At 44.0% G+C, this 26682-nt stretch overlaps 1 protein-coding gene across 2 annotated transcripts in view; it reads left to right on the top strand.

Annotated features, from left to right (window-relative positions):
* Positions 1-26682, top strand: part of LOC111867627 (F-box/LRR-repeat protein 16) — a 153157-nt gene that overhangs the window by 20668 nt on the left and 105807 nt on the right. For both annotated transcript variants that reach the window (XR_002843374.2, XM_023857634.2), the window contains exon 2: positions 12747-13038. Coding sequence is in view for 1 of the 2 variants with exons in the window: in XM_023857634.2 (XP_023713402.1) it covers positions 12747-13038 (292 nt within the window). In the remaining variant the exon portion in view is untranslated. The remainder of the gene's footprint in view (positions 1-12746; positions 13039-26682) is intronic.

Raw genomic sequence — 26682 nt, 5'->3', positions numbered from 1 at the left:
ATGCAATATACATGAGATAATAGATAATGTTAGACACGAAATGGGTATACTGAATTAATTATAGCCACAAACCTCATTCTCATGACGTTTGAAGTTGATACAGCGTAGTCAAATAACATAAGGACCACTCTCCATCACATAAGTCGCTCGAGGCAAAAATAAAGACCTATGACATGTTAGTGGAAAAACTTCACAATTTGTAATTACCTAATTTTCTTAGGGGTACGTGTAATCGAAAATATTAGGAAGGAGTTGGCACGGGGAAACATGAAATAAACGCAGAATATCTGTTGCTGAAACTTACTGGGGCATGTACTGTCTTCGCTCGCTTGGAAACTGGGATCGTGGGTTCGAATCCCACTCAGGGCATGGATGTTTAGTTTGTGTGTGTGCGTTTTTATGTGTTTGTGTACAGGTAGAGGCTTTGCCACGAGCTGATCACTCGCCCTAGGAGTCCTACCGAATGTGTAAGATCTAGAAAAACCGAAGTGAACGGAGAAGTTCATGGAGGTAGGCCTAGGCCCACTGGGGCTGTAGTGCCAAGGGGGAAAAAAAGAGATACACGTAGCTATGGAACAATGATGGAGTGATTATTAGCAGGGGAAAATAGAAGGATCCGACTCAAGTACCATTTCGTCCACAGCGCTGCAGCGCAGGTTTTGATGCATCCTCCTGTTCTTGTACTCGGAAAGCTACATGAACTAAACAACGATAGATCGTCGTGCCTTGCGCTCGCATCACTTCTGACACGAAACCCACAGCCGTCACTTCTGGGCCTACTTTTCTTCTCAACTTTATCGATTTTCTTATCTAAGTGCATCGCCCTATTTTCTGGATTTATTGCCGTCCATAAGTAACATTGATTACAGAATGCCTGGACCTCCTATTGTCGGTCGGGTATAGCTAAGATCTGCGGGTTGGACGGCCAAGGAAGTGGGCTTCCTGGCAGGGTCAAAAGTTTTTTCTCTTCTCCACAGTGTCCACCACCCAGCCTCCTATCCAAATTGTAATGCTTCATCTTTCCCTGGAGGAAAAGCGGCCGGTGCCTGAAGCTAACCACTAATCTCTCTAATGCCTAAACATCGAGCTTTAATTCCATTTCACTGTACGCCTCCATAGCCAGTTACATAAATAAACACAAAGAAAACTTTTTTTTTATTGCTAGTGGGGTGGGACTAAGTCCCTTGTACTGCGGCCACTTCTGGCCTATTGTACCAGCCCCAGATGATAGGTGAGAGTAATTGTGGAGCAATTGGTGGAATGAAGATTGGCAGGCGAAACCGAAGTACTCGGAGAAAACCTGCCCCAGCACCACTTTGTCCACCACAAATCCCACTTGACCAGGCCCGGGATCGAATCCGGGCCGCCGCGGTGGGAAGGCAGCGACTAACCGCTTGATCTATGGCGCGGCCGTAAGGAAAGAACTTTCTTAATCATAAAGGTAAAAGCTATCCCTGTAACAGATCGTGAAGGCCCATAGGGTTGTGAGACGTCAAGGCTCCCACATTTTTCCTAGACAATCGGCTCACAGATGGCGGTGATGTTGTCAGCCTCACGCGACGACTGCCCTTTACCCCAAGAAGATTCCTGGTACTCATTTCTGTTAGAGGCTGAAGCGCTAGATATAGCTCCACTTATTCTTAACCTCAGCATTAGTTGTAGGTACGTGGTCAGCTTCACGCTCTTGCCGCACTACCCCCAGGGAAAGGGCCTCAACATGCCTATTGCATAGGAAGCTGGGTGGGCCCCAGCGCCAGTATGGAGTTTGCAGAGAACAGAAAATTCACTTGTCCCTACAGGGAATCGAACGTCAGTTCCTTTTTTGTCCTTCAGTAGCCTAGTCACAATACAGACCGAGCTACCCAGGCCCGACTAAGGTATTTTGTACTAATTCATTTGTTTGAAGAGTCATTAGTTGTCTACCGAACTACGCTACTGAATGGCTAGCCGATGATAATTAAAAATTTATACTTTTGGGGGTGTGCCCCCGTGTTTCGAAGGAATCTCCTGCCTCCATATTCAGTGTCCAATAATAAGCCGAACAATATAGCAACAAACGTAGTGCTATACCTCTTGATCGCTCTATTTAGGTTTATTTTTCTACCCTGAAAATTGACACAGTACATTCCTACGAAACATCGGTAAGCAGTACCATAACTTATGTGGTTAGTGAAAGGCTTCCCCCCCACGGCAACCAGGTCATTTGGTATTCGTGGTGGACAAAGTGTTATTGAGGCAGGTTTTCTCAGAGTAGGTCGATTTACCCTGCCAATTTTCATCCTACAAACTGGCCCACATCCATTAATCATATTATCATCGACTCTATATAGTACACGTGTAGGGTGATACGCGTGACGAAAATGACGGGTTCTAGTTCGGATGATTGGATTTATTAGCGCCTTAGTTACAATCTCTCTTAATCACATTTAAATACAGCGCTATCAGTGATTTACGTACATACACACTGGTCCTCTCCTAGTACCACAGCCAAAACACAGGAACTATAGCAGTCTCACTGAATCACACACTCCAAGTCCCACACACGGATGGAGTCTTCTAATCACACGTAAAGTTTTCACAGGTCGACTAAATTTCCGTGGCTGTCTTCTACCGAGAACTCAGAACTGAAATGTAGCGCCTTTTGCTTTTAAGACAACCACCTTTACACGGACCCCACGGAAAACACAGACTCTATTGTTGAAATGTGTTTACAGAACTATTGCATAGCAACGGTCGCGTCGCGGGCACCATAGAAAAACAGCCTCTCTATTGTTGATGTTTGTTTACCAAGCCGTTGCCTAGCAACACTCTGGCCATCAACGTTATGACAGTCTCGATACTGACAGCATCGTTACATAAATCTACATAAATAAAAAAGTAACTCCGGTAACTTCCTGCCAGAGAACACGGCGCTACACTGCAGAAGATAGCAAGTACTTTTCAGTGTTTTGCTGTGTTGTATCAGAAAGCTAATTCGACTGGAATGGCAGTTTAACCTCGAGAAGCCTCAAATAGCCAATTCTGCCTCATGGCTCATACAACTTCTTGTGTAAGTTGCGTGTGATGCTGCAAGTCCCTACTTCTGGCTGCTTAACAGTGTTTGCACTTCTTACGGAACACCTAAACTTGATTTACACCCCCACCACAATGTGATTAAGCCCCAGGCTCCACGTACGTCGCCTCTCCCCCCCCATAGCAGTGTCCCCTGTTGATCACCAGCAGCGCAGCAGCAAATGTTCCTCACACACTTCACCGAACCGCTTCCAGGTTAAGGACTATTATAATCGTGAAGAGAAGACAGAAACTGGACAGATATTTTATTCGTTCATCAATGGCTCTACAGACCTTTGTTGGGCCCTGCCTCTTCTTCAGTTTCGGTAGGACTCCTTGGACAGGGGATCGGCCCGTCCAAGGCCGCTACCTACACACAGGACAACACAAAAACAGAATAAACGCACATAGACATCCTAGCTTCGAGTCTGATTCGAACCCAAGCTCCAAGCGATTGAGAGAGCGAAGACAGTTCATGTCTTAGACCACGCGGCCACTGTGATCAACTTGGACAGATATTAGATTGATAAATTCAAATTTATTGTTAAAGACGAGTTATTTTATACCATATTTTAAGGCAATGTGTAATATGAAAGTGTATTTAGAGGTCACATATAGTGTTCCTGTGACAGCATTTTATGGAATCCAAAGGTTCATTACCGTGTTCACAAGAGCCAGATCAGTCCAGTCCATACCATCTCATCCTATGTCTTATGATCCATTTTAAAATTGTCCACCTACCTACGCCTTGGTCTTCCCAGTGGTCTCTTTCCTTCTGGCTTTCCCACCAATATCCCATACGCATTCCTCGTCTCTCCCATTCGTGCTACATGCCCTACCCACCTCATCCTCCTTGACTTGATCATTCTAATTATACTTGGAGAAGAGTACAAGTTATGAAGCTCCTCATTATGCAGTTTTCTCCAACCTCCTGTCGCTTCATCTCTCTTCGGTCCAAATATTCTCCTCAACACCTTGTTCTCAAACTGTGTTCCTCCCTTAATGTCAGAGACCAGGTTTCACACCAACGCAGACCCATTTGAGATTACTGCAATAATTTCTGCGAGTTCTGGTTGAGTTCTAGCTCAGTTGGTATAGTGTAGACTGCAAAGTGGAAGACTGAGGGATCATTGTATTCTTGGTAAGGGGCAGGAGATTTCTCTCTTCCCCACAGCGTCCACCCCCGATCTGGGGCTCATCCATTCCATACTTCAGCTCATCCACACGCGTTCAAAACATGATGCGTAATTAAACACAGAGGCAAACTTTATAGAAACTTATAGAAACCAATATATATTCTGTTTTAAGCGAAGGTGAAGCTGAGGTCTATCAGCTTGCATGAAGTGTCTCATTATCACCGAAACCTTTTATTTGAAACTGAAATCTTCTAATTTATAATTTTTGAGAATATAGATTCTTCTTCTTCTTCTTCTACCTTGACGGATTCGGCTCTCTGACCTATGCACATTCAGAATTAATTAAATCTGAAATTTGAATGTGACATACAATCAACATGACCCGTTGGACGGGTGATCGGCCCGTTTTAAGGTCGCTACCTACACAGGACGACTCAAAAACTGATTAAACCCAGACAGACATCCATGTCTCGAATGGAATTCGAACCCGCCATTTAAGTGTTTGAGCGGACAAAGACTCTTTTCTTATTAGGTAAATATTTAATGAGAAAGTAAGAGAAAATAATTTCTGATTCTGCGCAGTGTGATTAATTTTTCTGCAAGAAGAAAACATCAAGGACATTAACCCTGTAGGGTGAATGCACTCAGTTTCGTGACATAACCATTTCGTGGTACAGATTTTGCAACAAAATTAGGGTGTGCGCTGCGCAGCCAGATTTAATAGTTCTTCACATATGGCATTATTGTGCAGCCATCTATAGGGAATTGCTAGAACTAGCTGTAGAACACGTAACCTGCTTTCATGGCGGATTTCAGTCGTCATCCCGGTAAGTAAGGCATGTCACGAAACTCAGTAGCTTCATCCTTTATTGAAGGTTGCAAATAACCACAATTGAGGCAGTACTTCATTCATGAAATCAGTGTTTCTCACGATGGGAGCCGTGGCCAACAAGGGGGCCGAGAAGATTTCTTGCAGGGTATGTCAAGAATTCTGCTGGCGTAATTATCCTAGGTAAAAGTAAAGCTAAAGACTATAACTTTGCCTATGGTTCTGTATGGGTGTGAGGGTATTTGAGAACAAGGTGTTGAGGAGAATATTTGGACCGAAGAGAGATGAAGTGACAGGAGGTTGGAGAAAACTGCATAATGAGGAGCTTCATAGCTTGTACTCTTCTCCGAGAATAATTAGAATGATCAAGTCAAGGAGGATGAGGTGGGCAGGGCCTGTAGCACGAATGGGGCAGAAGAGGAATACATATAGGATATTGATGGGAAAGACAGAAGGAAAGAGACCACTGGGAAGACCAAGGCGTAGGTGGGTGAACAATATTAAAATGGACCTTAGAGAGATAGGATTGGATGGTATGGATTGGATTGATCTGGCTCAAGATAGGGACCAGTGGAGGGCTCTTGTGTACACGGTAATGAACTTTCGGGTTCCATAAAATGCTGGGAAATTCTTGAGTAGCTGCATATTTGACTTCTCCTCAAGAAGGTCTCAGCTCCATAAGTCAGTAAGTAAATCTGATATGGTTACATTCTCCCGATGTAATGTAGTTATTGTGCTTAGCTCACAGGCTTCACTCTGCTTAACCCACTTGTGTACCTCTGCAATACCTTACGTGTGTGTACGCGCACAGCTTACAAATATTGCGTAATGAGCATCAGTGGCTGACAGTAACATCGCTATCTGTACACACAGCAGAACATGAAGTCTACTGAAGTTCTGTCCCATTGTTGCCTCAACAAACAACATATTGTTAGGAGAAAGTACATACCTATTTCCGTTCCCACAAGTTACAGGTGTGCTGATCACAGTGGCCGCATACTCTCTTCGATCGCTCTTATACTGGATTCGCGTGTTCGAAACCTTTCAAGGCATAGAAGTGTACGTTTCTTCTGTGTTTCTGTTGTACTGTGTAGCTGGGGGGGGATAGTCTTGCGATGGGCCGATCCCTCATCTAGAGAGTCGTACCAGATGTCTCTAAGATTGATAGGATCGGAAGCTGGTTCTGAATTCGAACATGGCGCAGGACGCAGTGAGTTAACATAATAATAATAATAATAATAATAATAATAAAGTTCAATTACTGCCTTTGAGACACTGATCCAGTCCTCCCCTCCAAACCTTATTTGATTAAGATCCATTTTGAAATTGCGATATCTGGTTATCTGAAGGGGTAAAGGGGAGAGTAGAATGTCGTGGTAATGATGAATGGAGAGTAAGAAAGGACATGAAGAAATGGAAAGTAAAAGTAAAGCTATCCTGTAACAGGCCGTGCAGACCCATAAGGTTGTGAGACATCGAGGCTCCCACAGTTTCTAGACAAGCGGCTCACAGGTGGCGGTGAGGATGTTAGCCTTACACGCTGGCCGCTCTTTACCCCCAGGAAGATTCTCTTACCGCCCTTACCGTTCGCCTACACGTTCGGCGCCACCTCTTACCGCCCTCCCTTTTCTTCGTCCTTACCGCTCAGTGAGACTTCAAGACTCACGAGTCGGTAGTCACTTATACCTGTCATTCACGTTCGACCCTTTGTGGTCTCCACTTGCATCCGCCGCTTCCTGTTGCTTTCTGGTTCAGGTTAGGGTGTAGGATTGCTCTGAATTTGAATTTGTATGGGCGCCAGTGGACTTGGGTGAAATCCACGAGTTTGGAACGGGGAAAACAAGGTGGGGATTTGGATAGGTGGGCGTTCGGGGTTCCGACTGCTCAGACGGTAGGACGAGATTCTGTCTCAGGGCGACTTCTGGGCCTTGCTCACACAAGGAGAGAGAAAACACTCAAAACACACACTTCACCAACACTGTTGCTTTATTGTAGATGTGCTCACTAGAGTTACATATGACGAGGCCCTAGCACTGGGACTTTGTACTCAAATTTAACGTCCGAGAGGTTACTACTGTTGTTCACTTTGGCTACTCACTCCCGCCGTTTCCTTCTGAGGGCTTGTAATGACTTATAATAACTGACTGATCTTATTGCCTTGTACTCACTGACTACTCTTATTTCGTTCTGATGACTGACTGTTCTGGAGAGGCAGAAGTCCCGACGGTTCCGGGAACGCCTGGATTCCTCTCCTCTGAAATTTTGCTGATTGGCTGAACCTAAAATTTGGGTGTTTCTCTCATTTGCATTCAGCCAATCCCTATCCAGATCCATGTCAATTTGGGCCTAAGTACAACACGGTCCCTCTGACAGCTCTTAAATAAATGGAGGTACGCTAACAATCGCTCGGTGCGCCCCTTCGAAAATTATTGCGACTCGTTTCTTGTCAAGTCTCAAATTTTCAAAGGCTCGAACCCTCGCAGTTAAGCATTGAAATCCCCAGAGAACACAGCGGGATACTTCCTGCTCCGTTCTGGGTTTTCAAGAGACCTGCAGTTTGCTTGTCCCTCAGAAAGACCGGATGTTGTCCTTGGCGTCTGCTGGTGCTGGAGTCAATTGTGTATCGTCTATTGTTAACAGTACTACATTTCGTGTCCATGTAGTGCATGGTAATAAACTATGTAAATGGAAACATTCCCGAGGTCCCAGCATGGTGCGGTTACAATTCCTGGTACTCATTTCTGTTAGAGGCTGAGTTGAACCCAGGGCCATAGTGTGGCTGGAAGGATTAGCTCAATTGAAAAGCCCAATGACCTCATCTGGATTCAAACCCGCTACATTCCATTTTGTAGGATACCGCGTGCCCCTAAAGAAATAAAGATAGAACTGTAAATCATACAAATAGCAGTGTATGGAATAATACAGAACAGGTTAAAATGATCATTTTGACAGGCTTTCAAACAAAATCCTTAAAAATCAATCAAATAAGGTAAAGTGGGGAGAGTCTCCCAAGGGATGGATGGATTCAGTTTTGTAATATTCGTAATACGTCTAAAGAGGCATAACATTAGAAAGGATGATAATGATGATTACTTAAACTTGTCCTACAGGTATCATCCACGCGTAAGCATCCCAAGTGTTCTGTGCCCTACAGATATTGCAACTAAAATCTTATATGAATTTTTCATCTCCCTAATATGCATCGCATCTCCCAGACACCTCTTCCTCCTTAGTGTGAAGATCCTCTTACTTCGGAGTATACGGATTATGAGAAGAAATTATTTAAAAAAGGAACTCCGTAGCCTGTAGTCCGCAAGCGAACTCTACCGACCGAGCGACCGCCGCTTTTCGGTAAAATTAATGCCAACTTTAGCGGTTAGAGGGTGTCGCGTGGTCAGCGCAACGGATCCCCAAGGCCGTTAATCTCAGTTTCTAGACCGGAGCTGCTATTTCATTGAAATAACTCCTCAATTATCCTCACGAAGTTGAGTGGACCCCGTTCCAGACCCGCCGCTTCCCAGAAAATCTGGTAGCGTCGGGAATCGAACCCGGGGCCTCTGGATCTGTAGCCAGCAAATCTGACCACTTTAATACAGAGGCGATCAGAAAGTATTATATTTGGAGAAAAATAGAATCAATCTACAGATTTTGACGGGTTTTTATATTTTGAGCCTTCCTGATTATGAAAAGTGATTTTTGGAATGCCGTCTATAAGTTTCCCTCCTGAACAAATGGAGGAATTGCAATATTCAAGAGTTTATGCGTCATAGGTTGGTGATCGGTGAATATGAATGTCCTAACTCCATAAATAGGTATCAACAAGGGCTTTAAACACATTTTTGCTGGAATAGCTCAGTCGGTATAGGGACAGGCTCCATGGAGTTCGTTAGTTAACAGATCCGTGTTCCTTAAGGGAAATAATGGCTGCTGAGTTTAAGAGTCATAAGACAAGCAAAAATGCATTGTGTGGGTGCAGTACAGAGTTACATTCAATGCTGAAGCGCTTGACCCACATAGCAGCCACTGCGACCGCTACGATTGCAAAGCGTTACGAAGGTCAGTGTGTCAGACGTAAAGTCGCAAACGAACGTTCAGGCTGCGCTATGCCAGAACACGAATGCGAACACGAATGAATGCTGATGTGTACATTGTATTTGCAAAACGACGACAGGCAGGGTGAAACACCGGTAATTGTTTAGATGTTTATTACGGTGGTTCTCGGTTCGTATCTTGGACTGGACATTTGCTAACCTGATTGAGTTTTTTGTCAGTTTTCCTTCGTCATTTCAGGCGAATACCAAGATAGTACCTCAAGTATATCACTACCATCTCCTTCCAAATCCACACCTATGCATCAGTCAACCTATCATCCGAGGCTGTATAGTCTCGTTGCTGACAGGGTCGTTATGATTCTAATTTTCAGTCGTAAAAGGTAAAAAAAGGCAAAATTGTCCTTGTGCTTAACTAATTAAGCCCTACGTCAGGAAGATGTATGGTGGAGTGGATGTATAAATCCACGTTTTCTTGACCTCGGTACTAGATGGAGGTGAGTGGTTAGCTTCAAGCTCATTCTGCTTTACCCCCTGGGAAAGAGCCCCCAAATTTCCATTGGATATGAGGCTGGGTGGGCACCAGAGCCGATCTGGACGCTGTAGAGCAGAGATATATCTCTTACCTCTGCCGGGAATCGAACCTCGGCAGTCCTGCTCTTAGCCCGTCGCTGTATCTACTGAATTATCTCGGGTCCTAATAATAATGCAGACGTTTGTAAATGTAAATTCATGTAAAAAGAGTAATTTTGAAGATTCATGTCTTTTGCAGTTACAACGTCATGTAGCCCGGCGAAATTCAGCGAATGTTTCGGAGGAACATTTCGCCTCCATCTTCAGGGTCGAAGATTAGGCGAAGCAAATAGTCCTTTTCTTATTTTAGTGTTCGACCCAGAATATAGAGGACCTATGTTTCTCCGAAATGTCCGTTGATTTTCTTAGTGACCACATTTCGTATATCCCAGCAGCTGGAACTGTTCAAAGAATCTGCTTTGAGATCTTGAAATCCAACATGAGAATTTAACTTTATTCATGTATTTATTCAAGTGCCTCAATACACAACGAAAAGAGAAACAACTTGACAACAACACAGATCCTTAAGAAACCATACAAAAAAGGGGGGAAATACAATACCCGGACTTCGGAGGACGGCAAATAGCACCAAAATCTCCCGTTTTGACAGACGAGGCACGAAGACACAAACCTCAGCTGTTCAAATTTTTAAATATTATGAACTTTAATAAGACCTCCTCTGTGGTCTAGTAGTTCCTGCCTACAGATCCAGAGGTTCCGGGTTCGATTCCCGGCGCTACAAGATTTTCTGAGAAGTAGTGGGTATGGAACGGAGTCCACTCAGCCTCCTGAGGATAACTGAGGAGTTATTTCAAGGTAATAGCGGCTCCGGTCTAGAAAAATGAAATTAACGGCCGTGGGGACCCGTTGCGCTGACCACGTGACACTCTCTATCCATAATTACGTGCGTAAACTAGAATTTCTAGTTTGTGGTATTCTTTAAAGAAACCCCGGACGACGATCGAGTATTTTGGATTTCGTTGACAATGAAGATCTTCTTGAATTTGAGATTATCACAGCGGTGACTACTAAGAGTCCGGTATTGTGGTAGATAACTCCGTATTACCCTGGTAGGACTTCACTGACATTTCGTAAGAAATTATTTATCCAACTTCAGAGTTGAAAAGTACGTAAATCAAGGAAATAGTAAACAAGAAGCAAACGACAAGCTTTCTTACGAAATGCGGTGAACTTCTACCAGACTACACGGAATTACATCCCAGAAGAAAATAACTCTTCACATGAAGATTAAATGTTGCTCTCATATCAGACGACAAAGATTTTAGTCGCCTGTTAAAACAAGGATTAATGTTCCGCACTGTAAACTTTGCGAATGAGGGAACTATATCTGATTACATTCATGTGCCAACTAGTATCTCTGCCCTTCCAGGTGAATACCTCAGATATTTCCTTCTTTTCCACACGACAACAATTCATTGTCAGTCTCGCACTAAACAATGGCGCCCTACGTCTAGCTTATTCTCTACAAAATGGCCGCTGTGTGGTAGGAACACTACAGCTGATAAGTGTAGAGATATACGGTACAGCCCACCAATTATGAAGGGCAGTCATTTTATCGCCCATCCCTCTCTTATTGTCTGTCTAAAACATTTTTAGGTTACGTCATACACTGAGTAGGCAACCTTACGGAAGGAAAATCTCTGTGTGTTCAATGGGATCTCCGGTTTGACCATTTTTGTTCCTAGCGTAATTTGAAAATATACTCCAGTAATTTTAACCTATTTTCCCCTGCTTTTAATGATGACGCAACGAACTACATCACTGTGTGATAGTAATGACGTCCTCTCAGAGATGTGTTAGACGCTGTATAGCGGTATCTCGGTGATGTCCCCGTCTATATGCAGGAAGTCTGTCGCTTTTATAGCGCTCAGGCTGCAAATAAACCGGATAATCTGTAATATTTAAGCATGGACTGTGAATTTTGTGCTAGATTTATGCTATAGAATTTAATTAAAGAGTAAAGAAAGCTTTCATGTACGCCATAGATGAGCATAAGTACAATTTTGATTTACTGTTACGTTAAACGCAATTTGAATGAAGGTTTTGTAACAGATTGTCGACAAATGAAAAAAAACCAAAAAATTAAACAAAAATTTAATGACGTAATTTGTGATAATGACGTTACTTCTTCTCAAAATGGGGGAATCGATGGAGCAGCACCCCTCTCTCGTTCGAGACGTTCCGATCTGGAGACCGGTTATTGTAGCTGAGAATATTTATGGTCTTCCTCAGTCCCTATTTAAAAACTCCGGTATAGCGCCTCAAGTTACTCCATAAATAGGACCGTACCATAACTCAGGCGGTCCGGGTTGGAGTCCGGGTTAGTTCATATGGGATTTGTGGTGGACAGTGTGGCATTGGGGTAGGTTTTCTCCGAGTACTTCGGTTTCTCCTACCACTTCGTATTCCATGGATTGCTCCACAATCATCATGCATAATCTGGGGCTAGTACAGTAAGCCAAACAGTGGCCGCAGTACCAAATGGACTGTCTCACCCTATGAGAAAAATATAAAGAAACCTCCACGAATGCTTGAATTAATGAATTAATTAATGTATTTATTTAATTCTAGGGCCGCGCCATAACTCAAGCGGTTAGTCGCTGACTTCCCACCGCGGCGGCCCGGGTTCGATCTTGGGTCTGGTTAAGTGGGATTTGTGGTGGACAAATTGGCGCTAGGGCAGGTTTTCTCCGGGAACTTCGGTTTCCCCTGCCAATCTTCATTCCACCAATTGCTCCACAATCACCCTCACCTATCATCTGGGACTGGTACAATAGGCCAGAAGTGGCTGCAGTACAAGGGACTTAGTCCCACCCCACTAGCAATAAAAAAAATTAGTTCTATGTGAACACTTTTAACTATTTATGTATATATCCTGAATTAAGAGAATTTGCTCAGCGACTGTACAGTAACTGAAGTACAGTTAAGGGAAAAATGTTTTCAGAACGAATAGTATTGTCTGTGTTTTAGAAGTCATATCGCTCCCTTCCTTCTGTCAAACCTTGGTTACGTCACGACAAACGTAGCATATCTCACATGGCCCAAGATATGATAATCGGACTGTAGCATTGCTCATTTTATTTACAGGCCCTGTTTGAATTGGAACTGGCTGGGTGCAACGAGGTTACGGAGGCCGGTCTGTGGGCGTGCCTCACACCGAGAATTGTGTCCCTAACCCTGACGGACTGTATCAACGTGGCCGACGAGGCAGTAGGCGCCGTAGCACAGCTGTTACCCTCGCTCTACGAGTTCTCGCTGCAAGCCTATCACGTGACGGACACTGCTCTGGGTTATTTCTCCCCCAAACAGAGCAATTCACTCAGCATCCTTAGGCTACAGTCCTGCTGGGAACTCACCAACCACGGCGTTGTCAACATCGGTGAGTGCACTTAAATATTCAGTCCGTACCTCATAGGAAACGCATTAAATCTCCGCTACAAAGCCCAACCGGTTAATGCTGTTTATTGTGAGAACCATATGGAACACACAAATACACTCTGTGGGCAGAATCCGAAGTTTTATTGTGTTAAAGCAGGTGGTACATACCACTGGGCTTAAACCATTTCAAGACTGAATGACTGCCTCCCTGCCTCCTAATTTCTCCTGACCCTCGCTAGCACAGTGACGCTTGGTTCCGAGTCCCACGGGACTCATGACCGTATTTTACTAGTAGTTACTATAGGATTCTGACGATGGTGTATAACACACAGAGATACTGAATTTTCGGACTTTATCCATCATCCTAGTTTTTAAGATAACTAAGAAAAACACGACGTTTCGGAAACTGGATCTGTTTCCGTCCTCAGGTGAGGGAAAACACCTATTCTGTTGGGCCCAGCGATTGAGGCTACCTCTTTCTAAGGGACCCAACAGAATAGGTGTTTTCCTTCACCTGAAGACGGAAACAGATCCAGTTTCCGAAACGTCGTGTTTTTCTTAGTTATCTTAAAAACTAGGACGATGGATAAAGTCCGAAAACCCAATATCTCTGTGGACCATATTTTACTGTCTGACGGCTCTGCGAACCTTCAGAATTGGCAGTTTCTTTGAAGACTGAGTCAGAGTTACTTTACGACTGGCGGTTTACCGCCAATCAATTCGTCTTGGCGACAAGCCCCTTGGGACTCACGACCAGTAATTTATTTTCGAACTGAACACTTGCACTTACAATCTTTATGTAACATCCTCTCTGACGAGGGTATGGGTCTGTCGTTTACAATGGGTTCCATTTTCGTCGCCTCCTACGACTCCCAGGGCAACGGTGGAGGTATTCGACCCCGCCTCCACAGGAAACATATCACATCTCCTCTACAAAGGCCAAACAATTAATGCTGTTTAGGGAAATGATTGTTGCTTACTCTTAGAACAATATGAAGTGCATGTACGTTTAGTGGGCAAAATACGTGTACAAAGCCTTTGTACGTCAAAGCGGATGCTTAATATACTAACCAGTGGGCTTTAAAGGATTAAAAGTTTGAAATAACCGGAAGTCAAGAAATTCCTTTGGCGCTGTGGAAAGAGAACTAGGTTAAAATGAGGCAAGTGCTTAATTAATTAAACACCAAGCCATTTACACGTATAGGAGAGTGTTGGTATAGCTCCACCATTTTTAACCTCAGCGCTAGATGGATGTGAGTTGTCAGCTTTACGCCCTGGCCGTTTTACCCCCACCCCCGGCATAGAACCCCCGTTACGCTTTGGATATGAGGCTGGGTGGACCCCAGAGCCGGTCTGGACGCCATGGAATAAAGATAAATCTCTTGCCCCTGGCGGGAATCGAACCCTAGCCGTCCATCCCATAGTTCGTCGCTATACCGACTGAAATATCTAAGTTCTTAACTTAATCGAGGTATTTTCCCCAAAAATGTTTGTGGAGGAACTGAGGAAAACTGTGAAAACCCTGAGGATAACCGGTGACTGGACCAAAATTTGAAGTGTCGCTTCCGGAACGCATCACCGCTAGATCAACCTACTCCATGCCCAGAAGCTGTTAGCGCTCCCATTTTCTAGCCATAAAGTTCTAGGTTATAATTTTTCTTCCGTGAAACTGACTGTGCTGTGAAAGGTTTCTTTGTGTAGTTGAGTCTCTTCAGAAGAACGGCGTTAGAGAACCCGCAAGTATGTCACTACCTTTCATAATACTCCTGCAACTTATTTGAGTTTGCACCCGGGACTCTGTATAATGTAAGAAACATCATCACCTTGCCGGTCGGATTTTTCTTTCACGTGCCTTAAGTGGAGAATATGGATGGGAAAAACCTTAAGAATTCAGACATTCACCAGCTCTTACGTGTAGTTAACGTTGCTGGATAGAGTCCTCAAAGCATATAGCCGTTTCCCATATGTACGGTGTCATAATCCGGAATTACTTTCCAGAACGACCCGAAGTTGTAAAAAGAATAGAAACCAAAAATCTGTCGCCTGGAACCAAACATATGAACACAAGAAACATATTAGGATATGCTATAAGCATTCATTAATTCATTCATCAAGGACTCTACAGCCCTTTTTTGGACCCAGGCCTCTTCTTCAGTTACGTAAAGTTTTTTACACAGTCAGTAGGACTCCTTGGACGGGTCATCAGCCCGTCGCAAGGCCGCTACCTACACACAGGACAACACAAGCACGGAATAAATGCACACAGACACCTATCCCTTGAGTGGGATTCGAATCCACGATCCCAGTGTTCCAAGAAGCGAAGACAGTTCATGCCTTAGACCGCGCGGCCACTGTGATCGTCAGAAACAGGACTTCTCTTCCTTCCATAAGTTTGCCTACTAAATATACAGGATGATTAGGCCGCCCCATAGCTCAAGCGGTTAGTCGCTGGCTTTCCACCGCGGTGGTCCGGGTTCGATTCCGGGTTTGGTTAAGTGGAATTTGTGGTGGACAAAGTGGCGCTGGGGCAGGTTTTTTTCTAGTACTCCGGTTTCCCCTGCCAATCTTCATTCCACCAATTGCTCCACAATCACCCTCACCTATCTGGGGCTGGTACAATAGGCCAGAAGTGGCCGCAGTACAAGAGACTTAGTCCCACCCCACTAGCAAAAAAAAATACAGGATGATTATCAATTATTGTCGGCGATTGTATTGTTATGTGGCTTCAAGACATAAATATGGACGGAATATTCAATTAGTAATACCAGCAGAAATCTTACATGGTGCGAAATTGTCAATGATTTTCCATCCCTGATGATCGCCTCTGCGGTCTAGTGGTCAGAGTTCCTGGCTACATATACAGAGGTCCGGGTTCTATTCCCGGCGCTACCAGATTTTTCTGAGAAGTAGTGGGTCTGGAACGGGATTCACTCAGTCTCGTGAGGATAACTGAGGAGCTATTTCAAGGAAATAGAGGCTCCGGTCTAGAAAACCGAAATTAACGGCCGTGAGGATTCGTTGCGCTGACCACGCGACACCCTCTGTCCGCTAAAGTTGGCACTAACTTCGCCGACAAGCGGCGGTTGTTCGGTCGGTATAGTTCGCTTATGAACTAAAACCACGGGGTTTGTTTTTGTTATGATAAATTACATACCTATAGTAATCTGATTCTAATTTATTGTCGGATACCCCGACAATAATTTAGAATAACTCTGTATAACGTAACTAGGGCGATGTTTAAAATAAAGTTTACTCTGCCATATCAGTGTCGATGAAAGTGGATGCTAGAAAAACGGCGCAAAGGGCAAGGCATGATGTAACTATATTCTGAAGTTCAGCCAGAGACGGTAAGAGCATTGCGGAGTGAAGTTTGAAGTGGCTGTGCGCCTTATCTCTTTTCCGCAGACACGATCCTGCCGCAGGATATGGTACAAAGTAACTCTACAGCCCCTCTTGCGAACCTCGACAAGGTACTGAATAACTTGAGTGTAATCAAATTCCAAGAGGTGACCGAAGGCATTTTCTTTCGTCTCGTAGGCCTCTTTGTAGTTTCTCTTTGTTTATGTAGTCCCATATTTGTGTGTGTGTGTGGGTTCACAGTTTCAAACAGTTTCTTGAGTAATTAAAATAATAATAGATTCCTCAACGACACCATATCAGCTTCAGAGGTTATTAAAGGAATTATTATTATTCACGTTCATTAGGGAAAATTAGTACCTGAAGATAAATGCAGTGACCGATCTTCAACTTGGACCAGAGCCGTTTCCTTCTGTATCCTATATCCTTCTATAACCTACAATGCTATATATTCTGAAGTACTGTCAGCGGCTTTAATTAAATCATAAAAAATTAAAGGTATCCTTTAACAGGCCGTGAAGGCCCATAGCGTTGTGAGACGTCGAGACTCCCCACATTTTCTAGACAATCGGCTCACAGATGGCGGTGAGGTTATCAGCCTTACGCGCCGGCCGCGCTTTACTCCCCAGGAAGATTCCTGGTACTCATTTTTGTTATAGGCTGAGTCCATGCCAGGACCATAATGCAGCTGGAGGATTAGGTAAATTGAAAAAAATCCACCTCATTGGGATTCGATCCCGCGACCTTCCGGCTTGTAGCATAGTGCCTGAACCAACTACGTTAATCCTTAGTGTCGACTAGTTACAGCCTCACGTGCAACACTGTGTCCTTAGTGTCGATTAGTTACAGCCTCACGTGCAACACTATGTCCTTAGTGTCGACTAGTTACAACCTCACGTGCAACACTGTGTCCTTAATTTAGATTAGTTACAGCCTCACGTGCAACACTGTGTCCTTAGTGTCGATTAGTTATAGCCTCACGTGCAACACTATGTCCTTAGTGTCGATTAGTTACAGCCTCACGTGCAACACTATGTCCTTAGTGTCGATTAGTTATAGCCTCACGTGCAACACCGTGTCCTTAGTGTCGATTAGTTACAATTTCACTTGCAACGCTTTGTCCTTATTGTCGATTAGTTACAGCCTCACGTGCAACACTGTGTCCTTAATGTCGACTAGTTACAATTTCACTTGCAACGCTTTGTCCTTATTGTCGATTAGTTACAGCCTCACATGCAACACTATGTCCTTATTGTCAATTAGTTAGTCTCACGTGCAACATCATGTCCTTAGTGTCGATTAGTTACAATTTCACTTGCAAAACGTGACAGTATTTTCAACATGCGATTGGAACAGAGATCGCTATACTGGAAATCTCATTGAACACCCAGGACCCTTACTCAGGGTACGACCTACCGTTAAAGTTGTTTCAGACGCACAATTTTACATGTCATATCACCGACGCATTCTGATCGTAATGTTGGCACAACGGCGTTTAATTTGAATTCTATCTCCCTCTGAAGCAATATGAGACTTGAATATGTAAATTTTCATGTGGAAATCACATGAAATGTCAGCATGGTTTAACTGAAATTAATTGAGGACAAGTGGGAAAATAATAAACTTATCCGTAGGTTACAGGATATACTATCGTCCCTCGGTTCTCTGTTCTCTGTCTCTGTTCTCACTTCATGTCTCCCAGAACGTAACGGAGTCATTTTAGTCGTTGACACAATTGAATATGTCAATACAGACATGATATTGTCAAGTGTCCGGAGATCCGTGACTAATATTAATGGGTTCTGGATTGGATGATTGGATTTTTGACACTTCTATTACAATTATAGTTAAGTATTTCAGTTCACTATCAATGACTGCCTAAGACTCGCTCCATTCCTTACTGGGCTACGAGTGTCGATCACTTCTTGAGCTTCCGTTGTTCGCTGGTTAACACTCCACAGGTGAACACTCAACTTCTGAATTCTCTTACGACTGAATGATTGAACTCCCTTACGAATGAATTGATTGAATTTCGAATGAACTCTCTTTTATTACTTGAGACGAACTGACGAGAGGGCACTACCTCCAACATTTCGTGTTTATCCGTTGCCACAGGAATCTAGCCGTTGGCTAGCAATGGACCGGTTCGGTACAGCGAGAGCGTGTGCTACCGAACCGTTACTCAGCAATGGAATATTCCAGCTTGTCACTGAAATGTGTGTTAGCGGGCCGTTGGCTAGCAATGGATTATTCCGACTTTCAGGCTTCATGTCACAGTACTTCTCAGCCATTGATGACAAAATTATTACAAATGTTAAATGAGGCCGCAAAGGGCAGAGGCGGAGAGGGAAAGGATTCTGTCCTACTTTAAATGCACATAGGTACCCCACACTAATGAGTTCGGAGCCGGAATAGCTCAGTCGGTATAGTGACTGGCTGCACGGCCGAGAAATCTGTGTCAGATTCTGGGCAGGGGGTTAAGATGTGCTTCTCTTTTCCAAAGTGTCCAGACCGTTTCCGAAGCACACCCAGCCTCCCATTCAAGCTGTATCATGGGCCTAGTCCACGAGGGAATTTAAATGTGTGTGAATTTATACCTTCGCTTTCCCATACGCCTTAATGGTGTGAAGTTCACTTAAGCATGATCCAACTACAAGGAAAATAGTACTTTTTAAAGGCTGATAGTCCGTCAGCTGCTCAAGAAGTTCACAGTCTTTCATTTAGACCGAAGATTCATTACTTTGCTCACTCACAGGAGAAATGAGAAATGCATATATAATTTTAGTTGTGCCTCCGAGGTCTGAAGGTCCGTGGCCCCGCCCACTTGTGATATAGTTGGGAGGAATGTTGCGCTGTTGTCAGATCTTTATTTCAACTGGAAGCGTCTAATTGTGCGTACACAACCATCAGCGATCAGAGTACAGACAAGGAAAGTATAGAGGTCCGATTGTCGGACAATGCTGTTTCGAGGCGGGTAGCGCTGAGCTTTGATTCGATGGATCAATAAATGACCACAGCGCTGTAGGCCCAAAATGGGAGTACAATATACAATTGGATGTAAAAAAGCAGTCTGACGCTGTGAGGTAGATTCATATGGCGCAGAACAGGGAACAGGGCGAGCCGTTGTGACGACGGTAACGAAACATTCGTGTGTCATAAAGATCGATGGAATGCGATTTAATCCATTTGACATTAGTCTATTAGCATATGCTCACGCTGGTTCATCGCTCGCGGATTTTTTTTTCTTTTTTCTTCTACCCTGAAGATGGAAGCGATAGGTTCCTCCGACACGTCGGTTAACACAATATCTACACGGCGCCACATCCCAGAAGACTGCTTTCTTCGAGGGATTTATTGTTTGGAAAATGATTCTTAGCTTCTTAAGAACGACTCTTCTCTAAGGAGTTTGTTAATTAATTTATAGATCAGAATTAACTATGGACGCAAGGAGATAAGACCATGTTTTTCACCCTTCTGTAACATCTGACTGTGTTTGGTCCCTATAATTACCATTATAAACATTTCCACGGCAGTATTTAGTTTCATCTTAATCCTATCTCGTGCTATACGGGCTAAATAATGTCTAAAATTGAAGGTAAAACAGCGTCATTACAGGCCGATATATCTCATTACGTTGTCATTAGAAAGTTATTACTTTCTATTTTAAACGTGTAACAGGAGGTAGAAACGTTAGGGATATCGCTGAATAGATGAGAATTTTTTTTTCGTAAGGTTGCCTACTTGATGTATGATGTATGATGTATGATGTATCTTAGAGACAAATATGGAAGCATTTATGTAATACGAATTAAAATATTTTCAGATGTATGAGTGACTACAGACGGGGTTTTGGATTGGAGATTTCATTGATTGACCACTTACAGGTCGTAACTACATTTAACTATATCACCATTGCTAATTTTCACAATTTACAACTCACTACAGCACACGCTAAATATTTTAATTCTGCTGTCACTTGTCATTTCCCGGTAACGGTTCTTAACAATGGAGATTGTTCAGCTTCTGTTCTTAACTGCACCAAGTCTTCTTTTCACAGACTCTCTTGAAAGTCACTAACTTCAGAGTCAAAGTTACTTTACGACTGGCGGTTTACCGCCAATCAGTTCGTCTTGGTGCCAGGACCCTTGAGCCCCACGACCAGAAATTTTATTTTCTAAGTGAATACTTGCGGTTATGGTCCTTAAGTAACATCCTCTTTGACGAGAGGATGGGTCTGTCGTTTGTAATTGATGCTGGGCCTCTCCAGGGCAGTAATTCTCAGGTCCGAGTCCCGTGGGTTTCATAACCACATTTTACTGTCTCAGATTCTAGACACCCCCAACCTGGAGGGCCGGGTTCCCGGTATTTATATCCCCCAGGAACAGGGTGACACGGTTTTACACCCAGGCACTGGGTTCAATTTTTGTCCCCTCCTACGATTCACAGGGCTCCCGTGGTGTTCGACCCCGCCTCCACACGAGATTCTAAACTTGTTCCATTGATAACAACTTGGCACGGATCGTGTAGAAAACACTCTTCATTGTTGTACTCCAATCGTTTCCACGGGAACATGTTTGTGTGTGAAGGCGTTATTTTGTAACGGCTGCGTATACTTGCTTATTAAAAATCTGTTGCCTAGCNGATATTCTTGTAGTAGCACTCTAAAAATCTTTAGTTATGATGTTTTTAAAACCTTTTAAAATTTTCTCTAAATTTAAAATTTAAAATTCTTAGGGTTACTCGCATTATGTCAAAATGTCAAATGTCAAATAATATGTCAAATAATAATACGAATATTTGTATATTACAGATAACACCTGTACAGTGTGAAAACAAGAACTAGCCGCTCCAGCACTTTGACATAGGGCGAGTAACCCTAAGAATTTTAAATTTTAAATTTTAAATTTAGAGAAAATTTAAAAGGTTTTAAAAATATCATAACTAAAGATTTTTAGAGTGCTACTACAAGAATATCAAATTTGACGTGTGCAACATAATCTACAGAATGTGACATTGTGTTTTTAAATGTTANNNTATTAAAAATCTGTTGCCTAGCAGCAGATGTTGTTTCGTTGTTCGTTTCGAGGTCGTTGCCTAGTAACGGGCCTACACTCTAAAATATATAAAATTAAATATCTTAAAATTTATGTACACATGTGATTTGTGGTGGACGAAGAAGTACTACGGCAAGTTTTTTCCCGCTTACCTCGGTTTCCGCCGCCAATAATTTTTCCACCAACTGCTCGAAGTTCGTTCATCATCTTCTCGTCGGATCAATACACTGACAGCGTCGATAAATAAAAATAAAATGGACGTGTGACGTAGGTGTCCCCTGAAGATGAACTGAAATGTTTCGAAACAAGTTAAATGAATTTGGCTGAAGATGAATGTTTATGTCGTTTTGCAGTTTTGTGTTTCTTACGCTGTTCTTTATTGAATTTGAGGACTTCTCACATCTGTGAATGTAGCTACGATAGCCTTAAAGGAACACCCCAAGCCAACTATACCGACCCAGCGACCGCCGCTTGTCGACGAAATTCGTGCCACCTTTAGCGGGTAGAGGGTGTCGCATGGTCAGTTCAACGGGTTCACACAGCCTTAAAGGAACAGACATCCAGTAACAGGTAAAATTGTCCTTTTGCTTAACTCATTAAGCACTACGCCATGAAGACGTATGGGGGAGTGGATGTATAGATCCACATTTTCTTGACCCTTGCACTAGATAGAAATGGGTGGTCTGCTTCACGCCCCTGCTGCTTTATCCCCGGGAAAAGCCCCCCGTACACATTGTATAGGAGGTGGGGTGGACCCCAGAGTCGGTCTTGACGATTGGAGAAGTGAAAATTCTTGACCCTACCGAGACTCGAACTCCGAATCCTTGGTCGTCTATCCCACAGCCAGTCTCTATACCGACTGAGCTATCCCAGCTCCTACAGACATCCATTACTTACTTATGGAGCTGAGCCCTTCTTGAGGAGAAGCCAAATCTGCAGCTACTCAAGAATTTCGCAGCATTTTATGCAACCCGAAGGTTCATTACCGTGTTCACAAGAGCCCTCCACTGGTCCCTATCCTGAACCAGATCAATCCAATCAATACCATCCCATCCTATCTCTCTAAGATCCATTTTAATATTGTCCACCAACCTACGCCTTGGTCTTCCCATTGGTCTCATTCCTTCTGGGTTTCTCACCAATATCCTATATGCATTCCTCTTCTCCTCTCATTCGTGCTACATGCCCTGCCCACCCCATTCCCCTTAACAGATATCCATTAGCCGCCAAAATATGTCAGTGGGTTAGACAAGGGGGGACTATTGATACGCACGCTTTTCCGTCTCTTTGAAAACAAAGAAGTGAGGCCCAGGAATAATTTATTGGATGAGACAGAAGTTAAATTCGTTCGTAGTTATCATTAACTGTAAGCGACATAGTATGTACTTGGGATCGTGACAGTTCTCCAGTTTCGCCCCCTGCCGGCAAAGTGACTGCCCCTTTTCACAATTTATAACTTTATTTTCTTTAGAAGGGATACACAGACGCTTGATTCATAAATTACTTGGCATCGTTGTATTAGATCAAAAGGCTGTTTGCAGGCAGATAAAATGGGACTACGTACTATCACCATTTAGTGTTCTTGCGTGACTTACAAGACGGGGTTTGGATTGGATGATTCGATTCATTTACCCCTTACACACAGAACTCGGGACTGCCGCCTGATTTACACGCTTCACAGTTCAGAGCTAAACACAGTTGTTGTCAGTCTTCACTAGTCTTATCCTAGCAACGGATTTCATAGCAGTCTCACTGTCACTTTAGGCTACACGTGAAGTATCCTTTTCACAGCCGAATTCCTAAAGAGACCACGAGGAAGACCAAGACGTAGGTGAGTGGACTATATTACGATCTTAGAGAGATAGGATGAGGTGGTATGGATTGGATTGATCTAGATCAGGATAGGGCCCAGCGGAGGGCTCTTCTGAACACGGTAATGAACCTTCGGGTTCCATAAAATATTGGTAAGTTTTTGAGTAGCTGCACAATTGGCGGTTTCTCAAGAAGAGCTCGGTTACATGAAGTTAGTTGGTTAGGTCTTGTAGAGAGCGAGAGATCACACGTGATTGCCAAGCAAAACAACGTGTTAATTATTGGCAGAGAAACTGATCACGATCCTGTAGGCATACGCCTCAACATGAGTCGCCTCTTTATAAGTGTGTTGAGTGGCAGTCCATCAATCAGGCTGTGAATCTCTTCGCCAAGAGCAGTTATTGTTGGCACCTCTCGTCAAGTGCTTACCAGGCGTCTGACGCGAGACTCGTAGCATATATCATGCAACTTCCGTGTCCTGTCTGTCACCCCCTCGCTTGTCGTGCCACCAAGTTAAGTAGGTCTGATTCTCTAGATTCAAATGTGAGATCCGAGGATACTGACGAAGTCCTGGACACCTTTCAGCAGTTGAACCCTCTACTTACTAGCAACTTGATGTTCTAAGCTTCGCTCTGTATCTCATCACTCAGCACCATCTAGTGCTGAGGTCACGAAACAATGAACCACCTACAAGACCTCAGGACATAATAATTTCAGAACGGGTTGGCATAGCGGTAACGCTATAGACTCGTATTAGGTGGATGCTTGGTTCGCATCTCTTTCGGGACACCGGGTAGCCCGATTTTCCTCAATTCCTTCTTACCTCGATTAGGTCATGACGGCTTGTTTCCAAATATTTCACATCTATCATTTTACCATAGAGGCANAGACGGTTCGGCATGCGGCCTCACCCCCTTCACCAGACTCTTCGAGGGCGCATGGCCACCTAAAAAAAACACTGTAGCACGTGGTGGTTCTTTGGGGCAAAGCCCGAGGCTAGCAGATGNCATAGCGGTAACGCTATAGACTCGTATTAGGTGGATGCTTGGTTCGCATCTCTTTCGGGACACCGGGTAGCCCGATTTTCCTCAATTCCTTCTTACCTCGATTAGGTCATGACGGCTTGTTTCCAAATATTTCACATCTATCATTTTACCATAGAGGCACGTGGTGGAAGCCGGAAAGTCTTCTATTCATTGACATAATCCTTCGAGCACACTATGCCCCTGGGGTCGACTCAGCCTCTAACAGAAATGAGTACCAGGAATCTTCCTGGGGGTTAAAGGGCTGCCGGCCGGCGCGTAAAGCTGACAAACTTACCGCCATCTGTGAGTCGATTCTCTAGAAAACGTGGGAGCCTCGACGTCTCACAACCCTACGAATCTCCACGGCTTGTTAAAGGGATAGCTGTAGCATATTTCCTTATAGGTTACGATATTGTTTCTTTGTATCACATTTTATTTCGTCAGTGGGCGAGGCTGTAATTTGTGCCCTTTTTGAAGTTACTTGCTGAGTACAGTGGAGTGGAGAAGCTCGATGTCATATCCGGTTTATGAAGTTGGCAGTTGAGGCCAAACGAGACATTTGCGCGAAGACTCGGGGACGTGCGAGGTGAATGGAACTGCACAAAGTTACGGACGCCGTAAAGAGCATGCGTAAAGCTTTGAAAATGAGGCCAATATTTCACTGCCAATACAAGACACAGAAAACGAAGGAACAAGGACTGAGCTCAGCTATGAACCAACTGTGTGTAAGGCTTCAAGTCACGCAATTCTGCTGGGGTGCTGCCGGTAATGGCATGATATATCTTTTTTTTTTTTTTTTCTTTAGGATTCCTCCATTGTGCGGTAGGACACGATAGTTATGTTTGTGTTACAGTGTGTCCACAAAGTCCCTTCGAGGTTTTGAAAAATTGTGGCCCGCAAACAAACGTGCGGTTTGCGGCAGACCGTAGTGAAACTCTTAGAAGTTTCTAACTGACCTCAGTAGACCTCGATGTGTGCTCCCTTGGTAACACGGAGAACGTCCAGACGATATCCGAGCTCTTGCCATGTTCTGTGGAGCATGTCCGCTGGAATAGCCGAGATCGCATTCCTCATGCGGGTCTTCGGGTTAAGTGGTCCGTTAACTGGTGTTCGGAACTCACTGCTCTTGACGTAACCCCACAGGAAAGAATCCAGTGGTGTTAAGTCTTGTGAACGTGGAGACCAATGCATTGGACCGCCTGTGCCGATCCAACTTCCTGGAAATGTCCTGCCTAGGAACGCGCGTACCTTCAGACCCCAATGAGGTGGAGCACCATCTTGTTGCAGAATAACGTGTGGCTGCAAGTGCTCACTTTGTGGTATGCAGCGGACATGCTCCACAGAACATGACAACAGCTCCAATATTGTCTGGGCGTTCTCCGTGCTACCAAGGGAGCACACGCCGAGGTCTACTGAGATCAGTGATAAACTTCCAGGGTTTCACTGTGTCTGCCGCAAACCGCATGTGGCAAGCTCAATTTGTTTGTGGGCCACTATTTTTCAAAACCCCGACGGGACTTTGTGGACACACTGTATACCCGTAGCGTCTGAGCAAACTGACAGAACTAAAACAAGTTAGGAAACGTATGCATACGTAACGACTCTAGCAAGTTCCCTCACATTTGTTTAATTATCTCGAAATGCACAAGACTTGGGGAACAATTTATGATACATAAAGTGTTTGTTATATTATCAAGAACAAATTTCACTCGAAAATTTTGTTGCCACAATAAATATTTAGAGAAATATGCCCATATAAACACATATAAGTTACGTGTATGAGTGACTACAGACGGGGTTTGGATTGGTAGTTGGGTTTATTGACCACTAACAGAAGACAATTACAAGTATTTATAAAGCTCTCGCAAATTCACAGACTCTGTATTTCACTACAACACATACTATGTCTTTCAATTTGTTTTCACTAGCCGTTTCCTTGTAACGGATCCTAACAATGTCCTCTGCTTAGGTCGTTTTCGTATAGGCCTCCGTAGTCTAAGGGTAACGTTCCCACCTCATGACTCAAGGTACGCGGGTTCAAACCCGGCGGAGGTCGTGGAATTTTTAAGGGCGGAAAAATTCAGGGAACAAGTCCTCCGGGAGGGACTTTAAGCCGTGTGTCCCGTGTCGTAGATTTACGGCACGTAAAAGAACCTCATGTGTCTAGGAGACCTCTGAGCTAAATTACAGGCCCTTTCCCGCCCAAGTAGTCTCCAATGCCTCTGGTGGATGGGGGAAGCATCAAGGTACCGAGGGCCGAGCCCGTTGGCTCTACGGGGGTTGATGGCACGCACCGTTACCGGTAGGGTATGGCGACAGTAGAAATTAAAGGGGGACGCACAATGGACCAATAACTGGTTTAAGTGCATGGGGAAATCCACCCCCCTTTCATAATAC

The sequence above is a fragment of the Cryptotermes secundus genome, unplaced genomic scaffold (assembly GCF_002891405.2).
Source record: "Cryptotermes secundus unplaced genomic scaffold, Csec_1.0 scaffold548, whole genome shotgun sequence".
Classification (NCBI taxonomy): Eukaryota; Metazoa; Arthropoda; class Insecta; order Blattodea; family Kalotermitidae; genus Cryptotermes; species Cryptotermes secundus.
This window is presented reverse-complemented; position numbering and strand designations above follow the sequence as displayed.